At 39.0% G+C, this 20,514-nt stretch overlaps 2 protein-coding genes and 1 non-coding gene across 5 annotated transcripts; 2 read left to right on the plus strand and 1 right to left on the minus strand.

Annotated features, from left to right (window-relative positions):
* Positions 1-101: 101 nt before the first annotated feature.
* LOC126598363 (uncharacterized) lies at positions 102-11,151 on the minus strand. 3 transcript variants are annotated; one of them, XM_050264722.1, is made up of 13 exons: positions 10,877-11,151; positions 10,666-10,767; positions 10,439-10,514; positions 10,085-10,181; positions 9,866-9,949; positions 9,559-9,574; positions 9,283-9,416; positions 8,596-8,773; positions 2,359-2,516; positions 1,588-1,797; positions 821-1,168; positions 569-695; positions 102-474 (listed from the first exon to the last, which is right to left on the minus strand). In XM_050264722.1, the coding sequence occupies exons 1-13, from the start codon at positions 11,076-11,078 to the stop codon at positions 323-325; spliced, it is 1,884 nt and encodes a 627-aa protein (XP_050120679.1). In that variant the 5' UTR covers positions 11,079-11,151; the 3' UTR covers positions 102-322. The 3 variants fall into 3 exon arrangements, with proteins under 3 accessions (XP_050120679.1, XP_050120677.1, XP_050120678.1); XM_050264720.1 differs by having other exon boundaries at positions 9,559-9,572; positions 9,861-9,949; XM_050264721.1 differs by having other exon boundaries at positions 2,359-2,513; positions 9,559-9,572; positions 9,861-9,949; positions 10,877-11,150.
* On the plus strand, positions 2,759-2,829 carry TRNAC-ACA (transfer RNA cysteine (anticodon ACA)). The gene has a single exon. It is a non-coding gene; the product is annotated as a tRNA-Cys (tRNA).
* A 5,988-nt stretch (positions 11,152-17,139) lies between the features above and the next one.
* Positions 17,140-19,836, plus strand: LOC126598371 (ubiquitin-conjugating enzyme E2 variant 1D-like). The gene is made up of 4 exons (XM_050264731.1): positions 17,140-17,381; positions 18,035-18,174; positions 18,888-19,013; positions 19,427-19,836. The coding sequence occupies exons 1-4, from the start codon at positions 17,348-17,350 to the stop codon at positions 19,565-19,567; spliced, it is 441 nt and encodes a 146-aa protein (XP_050120688.1). The 5' UTR covers positions 17,140-17,347; the 3' UTR covers positions 19,568-19,836.
* Positions 19,837-20,514: the final 678 nt, after the last annotated feature.

Consider the following 20,514-nt stretch of genomic DNA (forward strand, 5'->3'; position numbering starts at 1 on the left):
ACATGAGAATTTCTCTTGACAATATCCTATGTGAGTACATTGATTCTAGCTAACAATCCCAATAAAAAGAATATACTGAAAATAAATTAAATTCTTGCAACTACACCTGAAGATCAACAATATATAACAAGCATACACAGATTATAAATCTATGGTACCTGAAATCCGCATTTAGATTAATAAACATATATTATGATTTGCCTCGATATCAAACAAGCATGTCTACAGGAACGTCTCCACAAGAAAAACCTAGTTATCTTATTGAAACAACAGATTCAGACCTAAGGTCCTAAGGTGGAAGCACCAAGGGCAAAAATCGTTATCAATGCCTGAAGTGCCTAATGTTTGTGAAAAGAAGTGAAACTCCATACTTGTTACAGCAGTCCATAGCATCCCCATCTCTAATGCTCCCACCGGGTTCTGTAATTACACTAACTCCGCTTTCACAAGCTTCTTCCACTGCATCTTTCCATGCTGCACGCATACGAAATTGATCTCATTAAGCTTCCACTTGCACTCCACTCTTGAATAACATAAACAAAAATTAATGCACTGAGTACTAAATTACCGAATGGGAAGAAGGCATCGCTGGCCAAAGCTGCACCCTTGACCTCTTCTCCAGCTTTCTTCAAGGCTATTCTTAAACTCTCCAAGCGGTTAGGCTGCCCGCTCCCCATGCCCAGCATGCAGTTATTCTGCTCATAAGTCAAGAATCCAATATTTTTCACAAAGTACCAATCAATTCACTCAAAGTGGCATACCAAAAATATAGTAAACATGAGCAGGCCGAGGTTTTAAAGGTGAAGCAAAGAAAGACGACCTTTGCTATTACAATTGCATTGCTTTTGACATGCTTGACGCACAACCATGCGAACTCTGCATCGGCAAGCTCACTCTTTTGTGGAGCCTTCTCAGAGACAGCTTTAAACTGTATATCCTGGGGGGTCAAATCATCCGAGTCCTGGGCTAACCACCCACCACCAACCTGTCTAAGTGAAAGCTTTCCTTTTTCATTTTTTCTTGCCTCAAGGATCCTTAGAGTCTTTGATTTTCCACGGAGGATTTCAAGCCCTTTCTTTGTGTACTTGGGTGCAACCACAATCTCATAAAACATCCGGGTTTCGCCATCTGTCGGGCTTCTAAACTCTCGAATTTCCTTAGCAAGAGCCTAGAATAACAGAAATAAAGGACTTAGAAACAGAGCGAACCTCAAAACAAGTAAACATTTAAACTTCTTAGGGCTAGCTTTTCAGACTAAACCAGTTTCCAATCAAATTTTCCAACGTGCACGGCACAATTATCACTGAAAACAAAGTGGTTTAGCTACCCATTCAAGTCTTGGCTCAAGTGGTAAAAGTTTTAATATCTTAGGTGATATTTTCAATTTTTGTTTTCGGTAAAATAATTATAAATAAGAGAATAGCAATTTAGTGATGGACAGTTTTTCATTAAAAGACATCAGTGCCAGACTAACTGCTTCCAGTGCACTTCAACAAACTTGGTGAACCAACGTTTTGAAAGGTGCATAGTAATTCGATCTCGTCTCATATATAAATTCGAGGTCAGACCCTGATAACTCCAACTCACCTCATCAACCTCTACGTTGAACGCTACGATGCCACCAAATGCACTCACGGGATCTGCTTTGACAGCAAGCCTGTATGCTTCAAGAATATCATCACGTGAAGATACGCCACAAGGATTTGTATGCTTTACAACTACACAAGTAGGATTCTGAAACTCTGACACACAATTCCAAGCCGCATCGGCATCTAAATAATTATTATATGACGTTTCCTGCATGCAGAAACTAAAATGTTTAAAGCGGATGAGACTGATTACTTTGTAAACATTCAAAAGAGGGACCGGTTACGAAGACCAATTCAAATATTTTCCTCCCACCAACTAACATTCAGAATATCAAAGAACTCCACATATGGTGCTACTGGGAAAGATCAGTTGGCATCATAATTATGTTTAAGTGAATATTATATTCACGTACTTCAATACTGTCAAAAATTTATATATTGGAAAGCAAATACTTCCACCAAAATCTATATTCAAAAGCAAATATGGTGAACGAACTCACTCCTTTTAACATGCTACTTTGAAGGATTCACTCCTTTTAACATGCTACTTTGAATGATTTGCATGTCCACAACAACAATAATATGAGACTAAATTCAGTTAGTGGGTGTCTATTCCAATCTTACCTGATACTTTCAATAAAAAAATATTAAGGTTTCCTCATCAACATAAATGCTGATAAAGATTCAGTAAAATAAGGATGCAGGGTAATCCCTGGCAATTCCTTACTTTACATGGAATCCAATAGCTAAAGGAAGATGTCTATCTTACCTTCCCATGGTGTTGGATAGCAGTTGCAATACCACCTGCATTCACCTCAGAAAGACTCTTGTCAACGTAGAATGCAGCCTTCTGATGAGGATTTTCACCATAACGGAGGGGACTTTTAAGCAACATAGGCACTGTTAAGCTCTGAGGGAATTTATCTTGAGGAAAAAAAAAAAAAAGGAAGTTTGTCCATCAATGCATCCCATCACAACAAGTGACACAAGCAAATTTATTTAAGTGCATTTTCATAGAAACTAATATCCCCCCCCCCCCCTCCCTCCCTGTCCGTCTCCTTTCCCCCTTCACCACCACGGTCTTTGCCCCTCAATCCCCCAAGGTTATCATGAACATCAAAATGGTGATTAAAGATATTATTGCAATGTACTTAGATGAACCTCAAAGAGGTGCTGTGGTGTAGTGGTTATCACGTCTGTTACACACTGAAGGTCCCCAGTTCGATCCTGGGCAGCATCATTTTAAAAAAGTATTAAGCTAATGAGTCATACAATGAAACTCTGGGAGAGAGTCATGGAGCATAGATTGAGGCAAGAGACACGGGTTTCGGACAACCAATTCGGGTTCATGCCAGGGCGCTCAACCATGGAGGCAATTTATCTCTTACGAAGATTGATGGAAAGATATAGAGATGGGAAAAAGGATTTACACATGGTCTTTATAGATTTGGAAAAAGCGTATGATAGGGTCCCAAGAGACATTCTTTGGAGGATTTTAGAGAATAAAGGAGTACGAGTAGCATATATCCAAGCTATAAAGGATATGTATGAAGGAGCAAAGACTGCCGTAAGAACTCATGAAGGACAAACCGAAAGCTTTCCCATAACTGTAGGATTACATCAAGGCTCATTCTTAAGTCCTTACCTTTTTGCGTTGGTAATGGATGAGTTAACAGGACATATTCAAGATGATATTCCTTGGTGTATGCTTTTCGCAGACGATATAATGTTGATAGATGAAACTCAGGAAGGGGTAAATGCAAAGCTTAACCTTTGGAGAGAAGTGTTGGAATCTAAAGGTCTTCGCCTAAGCCGATCAAAGACAGAATATATGGAGTGCAAGTTCAGTGCAAATGGAGGTCAAAACGAGTTAGGGGTGAGGATCGGAGATCAAGAAATACCAAAGAGCGACCGTTTTCGTTACCTAGGATCTATCTTGCAAAAGAACGGAGAATTAGATGGAGATCTCAACCATAGAATACAAGCTGGATGGATGAAGTGGAATAGTGCATCCGGCGTGTTGTGTGACCGCCGTATGCCACTGAAGCTCAAGGGAAAATTTTATAGGACGGCAATAAGGCCGGCGATGCTGTATGGCACAGAATGTTGGGCGGTGAAGCATAACACGTACACAAAATGGGTGTAGCGGAGATGAGGATGCTTCGTTGGATGTGTGGGCACACGAGAAAGGATAAGATTAGGAATGAGGATATCCGGGGTAAAGTAGGAGTAGCCGAAATTGAAGGAAAGATGAGAGAAAATCGGTTACGGTGGTTTGGACATGTGCAAAGAAGGCCTACTAACGCTCCGATTAGAAGATGCGACTATGGGACAGAGGTTCAGGGCCGAAAGGATAGAGGAAGACCTAGGAAAACTTTGGAAGAGACTCTAAGAAAAGACTTAGAGTACTTGGATCTAACGAAGGACATGACACAGGACCGAGCACAATGGCGTTCTAAGATTCATATAGCCGATCCCACTCAGTGATTTGGATTTTCCAAGTCTCCAACCGAGAAGTTTTCCTCACTCGGGAAATTAAGGGAACACTACCTCAACCTATATGCTCCACTCACAAAGCTTCAACATACAAGCTTCAACATACAAGCTTCAACAAAAGAAAATTCAAAGAACTTAGCGAAGAAGGCTTTGGTGTATTTAACACAATACGTTGAAATGAAGGAAAGCTTATTTATTGATATCCCCGATAAGTTACAAATATGTACATATACATGAGTCAAAATAAACAAACAAGAGGGAGCCTTCACAAAGGTTGCTTAGGAAAAGTCTCAGCAGTCGGGAGAGCCCCAGAAAAAGAAGGCACCAAAGGGGGATCATTCGGAGCCTCAGTATTGGACAGAACCCTAGAAGGAGGAGGCATCAGAGGTTGATCATTTGGAGTTTCATTACGCGGTACAGCCCCAGAAGACGAAGGCAATAAATGCCTTTGGAACAAACCCACAAATCTCTGATGATCAAGTAAAACCTGACCATCAGATTCCTTCATCTGGTCAAGCTTCCTCTTCATGTTTGTAGCATAGTCATGTGCGAGCCGGTGCAACTGTTTATTCTCATGCTTGAGCCCTCTAATCTCCTGTTTGAGACTCATCACTTCAGCCGCCAATGATTCAACTTGGCGGGTTCGAGCAAATAGGCGTTGGGCCATATTAGACACAGAACCTGCACACTGAACACTGAGAGCCAGAGAATCCTTAACAGCTAACTCATCAGACCGTTTGGAAAGTAGTCTGTTATCTTTGGGAGTGAGAAGGTTCCTGGCCACCATCGCAGCGGTCGTATCATTCTTCATCACGATCCCCAACGGTAAGAGGACCAGTAGGGGAGACGAAGGATGGGCGCCATATGTTGTCTGGAGAAGGCGGGGCTGCCTCTTCAACAAGGTTCAAGTCAAAACGACGGTCGGAGGGGCCAGACATTTTCAAAGGTGTTGAAGAGAGAAGAGGTCGGACAAATCAAGATCTTAGAAGTGCAAGAATGGAGTTTCTACTGATGGAGATTCAAGTGTGCTTTGGAACTTAATGCCAGCCCCTATAAAAATCTGCACTCGACGGAGCTTCAGAAATCGAAGAGGCGCCTGCTCAGAAATCGAAGAGGCGTTTGCTTTCTCAAAAGCTGGGCTGCTCAGAGACCACGAGGGTCGATCTCAGAAATCGAAGAGGCGTTTGCTTTCTCAAAAGCTGGGCTGCTCAGAGACCACGAGGGTCGATCTCAGAAATCGAAGAGGCGTTTGCTTTCTCAAAAGCTGGGCTGCTCAAAGATCACGAAGGCCGATCTCAGAAATCGAAGAGGCGTTTGCTTTCTTAAAAGCTGGGCTGCTCAGAGACCACGAGGGCCGATCTCAGAAATCGAAGAGGCACCTGCTTCTTCCAGCCTTGTCAGCACCTATCACACGCACACTCAGCTTTGCGGAAATTATGGGCATTCTATCGAAGATTTCTGGTGAAGTAGAAAGCACATGAATCTTACTGTTCAATCACCCACTCCCCACACGCAACAGTAGCTCATGGGTACCACAGATAACTTTGCCAAAGTTCTCTGCCAAAGTTGAGACACGTGAAGCTTGCAGCTCCCACTACATCGCTCTGACCAAGAAGGGTAAAAGAATAGCAAAGAAACAGCACTAACAAAGTTTAGACACATAAATTTTGAAGGTCTAGCTACCATATTATTACCCACAAGGGTAAAGGAACAGTACCACTGCTGGATAATTGGAAAGTCCCTGTGTCAACCTCTGTGCTTCGTGGCAAGGTAAACTAGCAAACATGCCCAACCTTTACTCACATTCGAGAAAACACTCCCAACAAGATTGCTTGCTCCAAAATCGAAGAGGCACCGCCCTCTGAATCTCGAGAGCCAGACTCCCAACATGATTACTTTCTCAAAAATCGAAGAGACACCGCTCTCCGAATCTGGAGAGCCAGACCCCCAGCATGATTGCTTTCTCAAAAATCGAAGAGACATCGTTCTCCGAATCTCGAGAGCCAGATCCCCGATAGGATTGCTTGTTCGAAAACCAAAGAGGCACCACTTTCCCAACTTCAAGAGCCGGATCTCCTTGGATAAAGCTTGTCTGTAATCTTCACACGCAACATCAGCTTTCCAGATACCACAAACCACTTTTTCAAAGTGCTCTAACAGAGTTAAAACATGTGAAGCTGACAGCTCCCACTATTGTGCTATGACCAAGCAGGGTAAAGGAATAGCATTACTACTTGTTGTTAGGGAGACTCCTATATATGTCGACCTCCATCCCCAACGGACAGGCAGACCTGCAAAAATGCTCAACCCTTCCTCATATCTGAGAGGGCACTCCCAACGAAGCCTTTCGAAATATTCAGCTTTCTTTCCCCCCGATAATACTTCTGCAAACAAGCTATACTAGAGCAAGAATATCTCATATCATCAGGGTTAAAAGCAAGAGTATCCCATATCATGCTTTTTCCCTGTCTTTTCCTTTGGCCTTGTTCTTACCTGCAAGACAAGGAGAAAGAGAGCAATCAGTCAGCACTTGGAATCAAGCTTCCAGCCAGGAACTGACTGCCTGGAACCCCTTACCTGATTACTTACCTGGCATTGCTCTCGAGTACTCATCTTCAACATCTTATGCTTCCAGGGAAGATACCGCATCTGCCTGAGGAACAGATAGGGCAAGTGAGAAGGATACAAGGAAGCATGTGGAGACAAGCGTAACAGCACACGTGCCGATACATCCACTACTCTGTCAAAAGCAAAAGTATCCCATATCAGCAAGGTCGAACGTACTCTAGATTTGATGGACTTGTTTTGACCCTCAAATTCTTCAGTCGGCCTTATACTCTGGAGGAAACCAGAAAACCCTCCAGCTCAGTTCAAGAATAAGCCTGTGGAAAGTTACTTCTTCAAAAGCAAAAGTATCCCATATCATCTCTTCTCATTTTTCTTCTCTTTATCCTTCATGCTGCCTGCAAGATAGGGAGAATGTGAACAATCAGCCGGAGCTCTGATTGCTTACCTTGTCTGTCACCTCTTTCAGCAGATCCCCTAGCTCGGCGACTTGGGGGACTCCTACTACATGGTTTGTATCGCGCTTGACCAAGCCTGAAACTACAAGTAAGCTTCAAGTGAAATTGATACATTACCTTGTGCATCTCCACTAGTTAAAGATACCACCCCTGGATGGAGGAAGAGTACTTCCAGAGAAGATGTCACATCTACCTATGAGACAGATAAGGCAAGTCAAGACGATACCACACTCCGATACTTAGAAGTTTCGTGATTACGAGATCATTCTCCCACAATATTTCCTAATGTCATTTGTACTAAATCATTCACTTGTACTCACTAAATGAGAGCTTGAACCTATGTACTTGTGTAAACCCTTCACAATTAATGAGAACTCCTCTATTCCGTGGACGTAGCCAATCTGGGTGAACCACGTACATCTTGTGTTTGCTTTCCTATCTCTATCCATTTATATACTTATCCACACTAATGACCGGAGCAATCTAGCGAAGATCACAAAAAGTGACCGTTTTCGCTACCTAGGATCTATCTTGCAAGAGAACGGAGAATTAGATGGAGATCTCAACCATAGAATACAAGCTGGATGGATGAAGTGTAAGAGTGCATCCGGCGTATTGTGTGACCGTCGTAGGCCACTGAAGCTCAAGGGAAAATTTTATAGGACGGCAATAAGGCCAGCGATGTTGTATGGCACAGAATGTTGGGCGGTGAAGCATGAACACGTACACAAAATGGGTGTAGCGGAGATGAGGATGCTTCGTGGGATGTGTGGGCACACGAGAAAGGATAAGATTGGGAATGAGGATATCCGAGGTAAAGTAGGAGTAGCCGAAATTGAAGGAAATATGAGAGAAAATCGGTTCCGGTGATTTGGACATGTGCAAAGAAGGCCTACTGACGCTCCGGTTCGAAGATGTGACTACGGGACAGAGGTTTAGGGCCGAAGGGGTAGAGGAAGACCTAGGAAAACTTTGGAAGAGACTCTAAGAAAAGACTTAGAGTACTTGGATCTAACGGAGGACATGACACAAAACCGAGCGCAATGGCATTCTAGGATTCATATAGCCGACCCCACTTAGTGAGAAAAGGCTTTGTTGTTGTTGTACTTAGATGAACCTCCCTCTTCTCTCTTCAAGGTCGTTTCCAGCTAACTCATAATTCATTTTTATGAATATCAAATTGTTGACTTGAAAGTGGTGGATTGCCCTGGTGATCTTCAACCCACTGTGTTTCGAGTTCAAACCATCCCCACTCCCTTTAGTGTAGATTAGTGTACAATATCTGTACTCGAAAAGAAAAAAGTTGACTCAATAGATTGCAACCTACCTGCTAATGTGGCAGTTAATTATGATTCTACTGTCTACTTAGACATTAAATGCACAAATACGCATAATAAAAATCAATCTAGACAGTATAGTTCATTATTAATCCTTGCCTTATCAAAGCAAATTTATAAATAAAAGCAAGATCATCAAAGATGTAGTACCTTCAGAAGTCTGCTTCCAAAGCCATTCTGAAACTGCAGAATCATAAGAAGCTACATGTTGGAAAGCCTTCCATGCAAGCTTCCTTCGGAATTGTTGATCATCCTTGTCTCCCTTAAGAAACTCAAGAAGTGCGGGATAGTCTTCTGAATCAACCACCACCAAGACATCTTTTTGATTCTGATTGACAAACATATTTAACTTGGAATATCAGATAAAGATATTCAGACAAGTTTAGGTACTACTCATGATACAAGGATTATGTTGGGAAAGCAGGTTATGGGAAATACATTGAACAACAAAAATAAAGTGTAACTACATTAAACAACAATAAGCAGTAATACATTGGACAAGGCATAATGTTAAAATGTATTTCACTTTCCCAGCTAAGCCAAATGCATAACCGATATATTCTGCATCACTGTTTCTAGGATCAATATGTATCAAGATTTTTATGGATGTGTTGGATCGGAGACTAGCACCAAGGATGCAGTACAGAGTTCATATCTAGGTAGCTACGAATGAGATTCACATTGATAGATTAAAAGAGATTATTACAAAATGATAGTTCGATGAAAGTACTTGATTCATGACAATGACTGGAAAAACTCATGGCTCAGAAAAAACCTATTATGACTTATAAAATTATTGAACAAGAATAATCTAGCACTTTCGTTCAGATAAACAACCTTTGCAGCTGCTCTTATCATGGCAGGACCACCAATATCTATATTCTCAATTCCATCTTCAAACTCTATTCCTCCTGTTGAAGTAACCTTCTCGTAAAAGGGGTACAAATTCACCACAACCACATCAAATGTACCTGTACAATATTGTGGAGATATATTTTTATTGTCATATCTTATTCCCAACAAAAAGAGCATTAGAAAGAGACAGAGAGAGAGAGTGTGTGTGTGTGCGCGCGTGTTGTTTACACATGGTAAAAGAGTTACAGCAGAACTCACCAATTCCGTGCTTACTAAGGGTGCGTTTGGTACGTGGGACGGGACGGGACGGAACGGAACGAGGCGTTCCGTCCCGCGTTTGGTGCGCCAAAAATGGGTGGAACGGGCTGTTCCACGGGACAGATTTTGGGTGTTTTTGCGTTCCACCTCCCCCCCCTGGAACGGGTTTGTTCCACGTCTGTGGAACACAATGTTTTACCATTTTAAGACAAATATACCCCATGTCTTTTTCAAAAATTACACCTTCGTTCCGTCCCGTCCCGTCCCGTTCCGTTCCGTCCCGTCTGCGTACCAAACACACCCTAAGAGATTCCATGTGATGCTTTTGGTCTCTTCTAGCAAGGATACCTCCATGTACATTAGGGTGTAAAGTTTTTACACGACCATCAAGCTGCAACCGAAATCTTAGTCATGTTTTAATACACAAGAGTTAATATCCCCGATATCAGATATTTCACAATGTTAGTTTTCAAGCAAGGAAAACTTCTCTTATGCAATTTCCAAACAAGAAAAATAACAGGCTTACCATCTCCGGAAAACTAGTAAGTTGTTCCACCTTAGTGACGGGCAGGCCAGCGCTTTCTAAGGCAGATGCAGTTCCTCCAGTCGAAACAATTTGATATCTACAGTTTTAGAAAACAACCATCGTGAAAAACATATCACACTCACCGTTTAAGCCAAAATATCAGCGTTTGATATATCCTACTCAAATAATGCAATTGAAAATACAATTTGAAAGCAGACTAACAGGTAAAGACAATGATTCATAACAAGAGCTCCTTAATACAAAAGTGTTGGAAACATTACAAAGTGATCTCCTTAAAGATCTGCGCCAAACGTTATCAATATTTGGCGAAAAAAGTAGAACATCTGAAATTACCCCAAGTCCTGAAGCCCGTTCCCTAAAACAGCAAGATCCTTCTTGTCTGACAATGATATCAGAGCCTGCCTATTACCTGAAACCAATATTTAATTACATAAAACTCCCACAAATAATCCCTCTTGAAATTTATTTTTTTAAAGCACAAAAATTAAATAAGAACACAGAATACTCATAAATAAATAAATAAACTATCAAAACAAACGCAAAAGGAGCAAGGAGCATACCGGAAAGGGGTGAGGGAGGGTTAGTGACTGTAAGGGTTTCCTCAGCCGCCGCCATGGCTTTAATTGTTCTGCAACTTGAGTGCAGTTCCTCACTGAGCAACACTGTATACACAAACAAGCACACATATATGATATATATATATATATATATATATATGTGTGTGTGTGTGTGTGTGAATAACAAAATGATGAAAACAGAGAAATTGCATACCGTGAAAGACGATGAGGAATTGGTTCGTATTTGCGCGTCGGGGGATAGCAGGAGAAGACGGGTGTTTGGAATGATACAAGAATTTGTGGCGGTGGCGTTGGGTGGCGTTGCGGCGGCCAGAGAGGCAGTCAGACCGAGCATCCCTCTTACTGTAAGAGAGAGAAAGAGAGATAGTGGGACCATGGGCGGGTGGGTGGACCATGGACGGTTGGCTTTCGGCGGCAAACTGCTAACTTAAAAGCCCTGTAATAGCATTTGAGGACTCTTTAATCAAAAGACAGTCTCGCATTTAAAAGAATATTGCCTTCAAATATAAACGATTTTTAAATATCGTTTGTTTAAAAAAAAAATAATAATAAAAGATTTTTCAATCAAAAGATCGTCTTGCAAGTAGCATTTTACCACAGTAATAGAAAGATGTTAAGTTCTTGTATGATGATGGTGTGAGTTCAAATTTCCTTGATAACTATTCTAACATCTAATCTAACTAAATTTATTATTTGACAAAAAAAAAAAATTATATTTTTTTATCCATTGATCTTGAAATATAAAGAAAGAAAGAAAAATCCAAATTAAATATGAACCGCTAACTTTTTCTTCAACGAAAAAAAAATGCAGCACTTGGCTATTCGCCCATGCTTTTGACGCTTTCTCGTCATGGCTGCAAAGGGGGGCATTTTCTTCTATTAAAAATTGGATCGGGTCGCATCCAATTTAGTCCCTCAAATATGACAACTTCAAGGTATTTTACAAGTCTATTAACACATTGGAATAATAGAGAACTATTCGGTTCATTACTTTTTATTTTTATTGTTTTTTAGCTAAAATGCTCTTTAAAATTTAAATAACTTCTTACTTTGGTTCTTTAAATTTGAAATCAATAGAATTGATCCATGAGTTTGCCCACAATCAAGGTATTAAATATCGGTAGTCCGAAAATACAGAAATATCGATGGAAATATCGGGATAATATCAATATCGATAAAAATAATATGCAAACCACGGAAATTGTAAGAAAAACTTGGAAATTTTTATTGAAACTTTGCAGGATGTTTATTTAGTCAATTATCTATTAGTTTATCATAAAAAATTGGAAGGAAATGCATTGCATGATGGATTTAACATTATCAAGTTGATTATATAGCGAGCTGGCAAACATTGTGTGTGTAGAAAATATGTAGTAATTAATGAGAGAAATTTAAACACACCATAATCATTTATATATAATGAATTAGTACAATATTTTACACTTTATACATTGCATGGTAAGATACATGAGTGACTTAGTACCACATAGAGTTCCTATGAGGTTCAAATTTTTCACTATCTTCATCATCTCTATGTGTAGAGTGAGTGTATTGTGAATAGTAGTTATCAAATGATAAATCCCCAAAATAGTTTTGCATGTAATTGTTAACATGCCACCCATATAGATCTGAGATTGGTTGACCTTGTCCATAAGCAAAATCATTTGAAGATTGAGTCTCGGATTGTTTCCATGAGTCACTCAATTCCATCCCAACAGGAATGGGATATGAAGGGTAGGGAAATGATTGGTTATGAGTATAACCATAGTTACTACTTCCCAATCCAACAGAGTCCGAAGTTATAGATAACGAGTCATCTTCTTGACTTGACAAAATCCATTTGCCTCTTTCTCTACGAGTATAGTCATTCCCTATGGCACCAATTCTTGGTCCTGCCCACCTACTGCCATGGTCATCATCCTGTGTTGCATGCGTGAAGTTTGCCTCACCAGTAAAGGGACTCATAAATCCGAAAGGTGGTTCAACATAGTTTCCATATCCATCACCACTACCTCTAGCTCCACTACATCATTCATCATTCCCACCTCCGGTGGTAGGTGAGTCTCATCCTGATCTTGTACTAGAGCTATCATTAGTATCAACACGATGTTGTGGTTGTGTAGGATTAGAAGAAGGTGGAATTCCAGTGTTTCTTGGTCTTAGGCGCAAAAGTTCTTCCAAAGAGTCAGCGCTGCTAGATCCCACCTCCTCCGCTAATACTCTTTCTACATTTATCCCTTCATTACGTGCTTCTTCAGCAACTCTGAGAGCTGGGTTGCCTTCATCATCATATAAATGAAGAGGTATAATCCATTGATAAAGTTGGTTACCCTCTGTATCATCATCTTCAGCAACAATATCAAACACATTTAGTGGGTCACCACGGTCGACATGATCTATTTCTGCTTCCTTAGCTTGAATTTGAAGTTTCATGTTGTAGTAGCAATAAACTAATTTTTCCAACCTACTATGAGCCAACCTATTTCTTTGCTTTGTGTGTATGAGTGCAAATGTGCTCAAATTTCTTTCACAAGCAGATGAGGAAGCTGTTTGTGATAATACTTTGATTGCTAACTTTCTCACAGTTGGTGCATCGGTCCCATACATAATCCACCATTCAGCTACAATGAAAAACAATGTGATAAGCCTAATAACTCCAACAAATTCTATTATAAACTTATCGTGAAATATGTTTACACTCACTAGGAGACATTTTTGTTCGAGCAATAACTAACGTTGGTTCTCCAAAAGTTCTTCTTACATATTTAAACCATGTTAGCTGAATTAAATAAATCGTGTTAGTTTAATCCACAAAGTAATTATTATAATTTAAGTAATTGTGTACCTCATTTCCAAATTGGCCAACTGCTGGTGATGCAGGGTCTAATTTAGAGTATACATTATGTACAACACGTATAAGGGTACCATCATCTCCAACACCGGGTCTGTATTGGTATCGAGGATTCAAATAATATGTTGTTCAAATAAACACATACTCTAATAAGAGAATTAATACTTATGCAACTAAAGAAATGAATTGCAAATTATGACATAATTTATACATACTGCATGCAAATTGTGATATAATGTTTTATACCATCGGTCTTCAATTATCTTTATGACCCACCTTGCACCATGTTTTCTTTCCAATTCATCCTTCACTACACGCATCAACTCATATATTGCCCCCATAGTAGGATACACTTCTGTGTCAACGATCCGTAAAACTTTGTAAAGAGGTTCAAACACTTGGCACACATGTTCTAATTGAGTCCAAAAAGCATGATCAAGCACTATACTTTCCACCATACGACCTGCATTTAAGCGGCTGAAATTGTAGTTGGCCCAATCGTCACTAGTGAATAGTTGCTTCAACCCTGCTTTCTTCTTAAGTAGGCTGTCTAGGCTGTCTAATGTAATATAGTTGGTGGCGAATCGAGTGGTAGCTGGACGAATAATTTCTCCTTTGAAAATTCACGCATCTTTGCTAACAACCAACCGTGATTGTAAATATAATTTGTGATCGTTCTAGCTCTTTTTACCACAGTAGCAATATTCTCTCTCTTCCCCATTACCATATTTTTGAAATGATGTGATGATACTTTCTTAGCAAGGACATTTTTTGCTGATGAATGCCTTCACTTCTGGGGGTACTTAAGTCGTGTCACTCCGTCACTCTTCATTACCCGACCACAATATTTGCAAATTGTGCCATGTTTGTTTCCGTCTATTGGGTCTCCATGTTCCCAAGCTGGATCACGTTTAGTAACTCCACTGGACATCTTAAACGTACCTATATTTATTTTTCATGAAAATTAGACAATTATTTTTTGGCAAAAAAATATAGTAGTGATGACGGTTATATAAGAGAACCTAAATAATAAAGTTGTTCTACAGAAGAATTAAATACGAAGTAAAGAAATGATTGTAAAAATTTAAGTAATTATAAAAATAATATGGAATAATAAAATCTAATATTAATGAATAATAATCCAATTTGATAAAAAAAATAATCCTAATATAAAACATAGTGATGAATAATAATCCAATTTGATAATAATCCAATTTAATAATAATCCAATTTAATGAATAATCTAATTTGATAATAATCCAATTTAATGAATATTAATCCAATTTGATAATAAAAAAACCTAATATTAATGAATAATAATCCAATTTGATAATAAAACCTAATATTAATAAAATAATAAATAACATTAAACATATTAAAATTGGGAGCTTTAACGAAAAGCACCCGGTACTGTTCACTTTAACGAAAAACCACATTTTTACACTAAAAAGTCAATCCTGGTACTATTCACTTTACCCTTTATTTTGTCCTTATCATTAAAACTCAAAGTTTTCAAGCCCTTTTCATTAGTTTTCCTATTAAAATTATCCTAGGGAATAATTATACAACATTACTTAATTACTTGAAAAAACTAACATGTAATTGTTAACATTACTTAATTACTTACAAAAACTAACATGCAAGTATTAATTACTTAAAAAAATTAACATGTAATTGTTAACATTACTTAATTACTTACAAAAACTAAAATGCAAGTATTAATTACTTAAAAAAATTAACATACGAGTCCACACAAATTTTTTTGTTGTTGTATAAATTACAATAATATAAATATAAGTTTGTAAATTTACTTTAAATATGGAACCCTTTGTGTTCAAGCTCTGGAATGGATCTGGAATGACTTTGAAAATGATAAAGGAAGAAGAAGAAACGAAAATGCTCTGAATAGCTCTGATACTCCACCTCTTGAAAGAATATCACAGTGGCAGCTTTGAAAGGGGTAAGGGAAGAAGAAGAAACGAAAATGTTCTGAATGGCTCTGATACTCCACCTCTTGAAAGAATATCACAGTGGCACACGGTTTTGAATGAAATCACCATCCATGGTCTGAAATTGTACAAGTTATAATTGTAAAAGTGGTCTGAAATTGTCAAAATAATTGTAAAAGTTGTCAGGAATTTTGAGTGAGTCCTGTGTCCTCCTGACAGGAGGAACCCCACACACACACACACAACGCACGCAACCACACACTCACACAACGCATGCACATAAACATCACACACGCAGACACACAGAGACCTCTGTCTCTCTCTCTTGATCATTCTCTATTCTCTCCATTCTCCACTCCCACACACACACACACACAGATCTCTGTCTCTCTCTCTTGATCATTCTCTATTCTATCCATTCTCCACTCTCACACACACACACAGAGATCTCTCGATCTCTCTTCTCTCTTCTCCCTTCTCCCACACACACACCACGACCTTCTGCTCCTCCCTCTCCTTTCTCTCTGCACCGAGACCCACATACACCTCTCATTTCTCTTTGCACCGAGACCCATACACACACCACGACCTTCTGCTCCTCCCTCTCCTTTCTCTCTGCACCGAGACCCACATACACCTCTCATTTCTCTCTGCACCGAGACCTACACGCACACCATCGCACCTGCTCCGGCTAGTTCCTTCAATTTCTCCGGTTAGGTAAGTTTCGGGTTTTTCTTTTTCTATTCCAGATCAAAGCTTAGATGTGAAATTGAAGTTATATCTCGTGTTTTTGCAAGGTTTTTGGGATGAAATCGGCTCAGGAATAGGCACACCCATCTCCGGCGAGGCCGTGGGTGTCGACGAACTTTCCGAACACCTCCGACCGTTTCACGGCAAACGGACGTTATAAAAACGTTCCTCTCATCTTCTATTTCATTTTCATACCTAGATCGGAGTCTAGGGGGCTGTTTTACAATCGGCTGGAGCTGTAGAAGCTCCGGCGTTCGTCTCCGACTTGCACAGTTCCGAAATTTCGCGATAATATCGCGATATTTTAACGAAAACCCCTTGGATAGCTATTAAAATATCGGTCCGGCGAAAAACCGATAATATCGGCGATATATCGCCGATATTATCGGCATTTTGTTTCTTGCCCACAATCAATCATTTTAGTCATTAGATGAAAAATTATATTAAATAAGGATCAAAAAGACAAAATTAACCTCAATTTAATAAATAATAAGTCAAAATAATTGACAAAAATTGATAATATTGTTATTATTTTATCCTTATTTTATGAAGATTTTTCATGGAATAATCAAAATGATCGATTGTAGATAAAATGAGGGGCCAATTCTTTTGATTTCAAATCTCAGGAACTAAAGTAAGGAGTTATGCAAATCTCAATAATTATTTTGACTAAAAAGCTTTTTTTTATTTAGGAGTTATATGGTTGTGGAAACTTTATTTAAAAGTTATATTGGAGATGTTCTCAAATTATGTCAAATTGTGATTCTAAACAATATTTTATTTTTGTTTTATTTTATTTTATTTTCAAAATGCAAAATGGGCATTAAGAAAATTGCAAAGAAAGAGTCCCACTTAATTCCCAAAAATGAAAAAAATCCCAACCCATCATCTTTTTCTTCATAACCTATCAAATCCCTATTGCCCTCGACTCTTTCTCTTTTATTCCCACTTTGCCTTCGTCGCCTTACTCTCTCTCCAGATTCTCTCAAATTCCTCCTCTCCGCCGGTCCGACCCCATCCGCCCTCCTCCGTTATCTCTCCCTTCCGCTAGATCTCGGCACCTCCACCTGAGAAACCACCTCCACCCACCCACCCAACTGACTGATCATCATCTATGACGCTGGGCTCAGGAGGATCGAGTGTCGTGGGTGAGTCAATCAAAACCCATGTCGTCGTTTGATCGATTTCTGCCTTGATCTTTTTGTTCTTGTGTGATTTTGACCGAGTATGCAAATGGGTTTTTGTTGATTTTGTGGTTTATGCCCCGTTTGATATGATTTCGAATGTGGGTAGGTGACCTTGGCCTTTCGTTGATTAAATTATTGATTTTTCACATGGGGTTTTTGTTAAATTTCATTTAATTGTGTGTTTTTCTTTATAATGTTTATTAATTCGTGTTACTGCAATCAAAATATTGAGCTCATTTCTGAACAGTTTTTGGATGCAGTATTTCAATTCTGAAATGTAAGATTGAACTTTGTGTTCGCCTTTGTATAGAGTGCACATATGAGGAAAAAATCTTATTTTTTTTGTATATTCAATTTATATTTTGTATAGATTATAAACCAAAGTAGTTTTTGTCCTTCAACTTTTTTTTCTAGTTATTATCTATTGAAATTTGAAGCGTCCAACTAAGTTTCCGCCCAATCCAAGCATGATTTGGTTTCTCTGCATATAAGTTTGTGGTTGTGTTTGTGTTTATCATTCCGAAAACTGTGAATAAAAGGAATTTATAATTCATAATGCAAGGTTATGTTCCCTAATACTTTCAACCATGTATGACCCTTGAGTTTTCTTGCAGTCCCACGAAACTTCAGATTGCTGGAGGAACTTGAACGTGGAGAAAAGGGTATTGGGGACGGCACTGTCAGCTATGGGATGGATGATGGAGATGACATCTACATGCGTTCTTGGACTGGCACCATCATCGGTCCCCACAATGTAAATTTCACTTCTCTTTTAGATTATGTCATGTTCTTGTTTAAAGTTTGTTTTGGCAGATTATGTGTTTCATGTGTGCTTATCGGAGAAGATTGTGTTGCATTTGTGATCTCTCCCAAATTTAAGATAAGTCTATTTAAATTTGGTGGAAGTAGTCCCTGCTTTAAGACTTTGAAAGGACAAAGGGTTGACTTGTGGTTGTGGAAAGCAGACCAGATTCTACCAACTAATTTGAGTGATAGGATCTCCGTTTAGTGTTCAGCTTGGGCTAAACTAACTAATATATTTGCATATTTCAGCAAATGCTGAGTACAAATCACTGTTTTCACAGCTGGTCCAAGTTACTTGTTCCTGCTTAAAAACCAACTTTACTTGTCCGGTCTCTTTTTTCTTTACTTATCTATTTTGGTAAAGGAAGTTGCATTTCTGGGAGCGGGAATTGGACATAGTCTTTTCAAATCTTGCAAATAAAAGAAACAAGCCCTTTTTTGGCCACCTTTAAATATAACAGAAAACCTTTTGGAGTTAATTCTTTCTATATTCCCCCCTCTAAGAATCTCTTTGGGGTTAATGCATTCTTTTCTCCTGCTGGATAATAGAGTATTATTCAGGCAACATTTCTTTTCCCAAAGGTGTTTTAGCGTACAAAAGCAATAAAAATATGCTTTTCTATATATTTTCTGTTTAATGCAATATTTCCTCCTTTTTTCCAGACTGTACATGAAGGTCGGATCTATCAGTTGAAACTGTTCTGTGATAAAGATTACCCAGAGAAGGCACCAACTGTTCGTTTTCATTCTCGGGTTAACATGACTTGTGTTAACCATGAAACTGGAGTGGTATGGTTAAAATTTTATTACATACTTGGCTTGTAATCTATTGCTTCGTGGTTCACATTTTCTTTTTCTCACTACATCTAGTGATTTACACTTGGCATTATTTAGACCCATTTCTGGTGGTCAAACCCCCTTCTCCTTTTCACAAGCACAAAAGGAGATAGAAGGGTTACGCCCATGCATAATGTCATGTATATTTGTCTTTTGTTTTTGGGCAAAGAAGAATTAAGATACTTTATGGTCATTTACAATCACTATCACAAACAATCATGGGATTGTAATGATTTCGAGTATGATTATAAGAACAGTAAACCTGTGACTTATGGACCTGGTGTCTGACTATTGAAAATTCAGTCTGCATGGATATAATTAGTGATATTTGATTTGACAATATCTGAGTGCATCATATCTGATAGGTGGAACCGAAGAAGTTTGGACTTCTTGCAAACTGGCAGCGAGAGTACACCATGGAGGATATACTTACACAGCTGAAAAAGGAGATGGCCGCCCCACATAACCGAAAGTTGGTCCAGCCTCCAGAAGGTACCTACTTCTAGCTTTCAAGACCGTATAGTTATCGTCATGGATCCAATTGCATATGCAATATGCAATATATAGTTTGTAATGCCCTCGTTGATCCTATGTTAAGAACACGCAGGGGAGTGCCCAAAAAGTTTCTCCTGTTACCTCTCAATGGCTTCGCCTTTGTTTTGATTTCTTGTTTTGTCGAACTGTGTTGAAGGGATGCTGTTTCATTAATGGGATTTGATGTGTGTCAAACGTTTAACATACCCTTTAAGTGGAATCTTCTACCCTTTTATCTGTATATACACTCATCTTTCATCTTATTCGTTCTGATTTTTTCTGTTTCTTTTGTTAATTTGAGGGTAAAATTTATCAAATTGCAAGCATTATGTTTTGAAAAGTTGGCCGGTTAATCAAACGCCTAGTTCCATGAATGAAAATTGCGGTTGTAAGCGTGTTTAGCTTTGAATCGGGTACTCATTGTGTTGTTAAAAGGTTAACTGTATATTTCGTCTGTTATCTGTGCGTTAGTCCAAGTAAATTGTTTGAGATGTATGGTAATGGGATTTCAGGACAACTGAGGTCCGATCGCCATCTACCGCGATCTTGTTGTAATCAGTTTGAGCCTCCATTTGGTTAGCAATTGCCAATTGTAATTTGTAGATGATGCGTTCAACAATTTTCTGAATTGGTTGTCTACTCCCTTGCGGCTGCTTTAGTCATTTTTGTCCTCCCATAACATATTTTTTCGAGTTTTCGATGAATATCTTGTAATGTCACTTTGTAGATTCCAATGGTCTCTTTAGGATGTGTATTGTGTGTTTTTTTGGGTTATATTGAAGGAATTCGAGCTAACCCGAAGGCGTATGTTTTGTGTTTTTCGACAATGACGCCAACTAAGGTAGGATATTCAACTTTGATCCGAAGCATGCAACGTTTGGTGATTAGGCATGTTTTGAAAACTTCGTTGGATTCAACG

This window comes from Malus sylvestris, chromosome 14, assembly GCF_916048215.2.
Source record: "Malus sylvestris chromosome 14, drMalSylv7.2, whole genome shotgun sequence".
Lineage (NCBI taxonomy): Eukaryota > Viridiplantae > Streptophyta > Magnoliopsida > Rosales > Rosaceae > Malus > Malus sylvestris.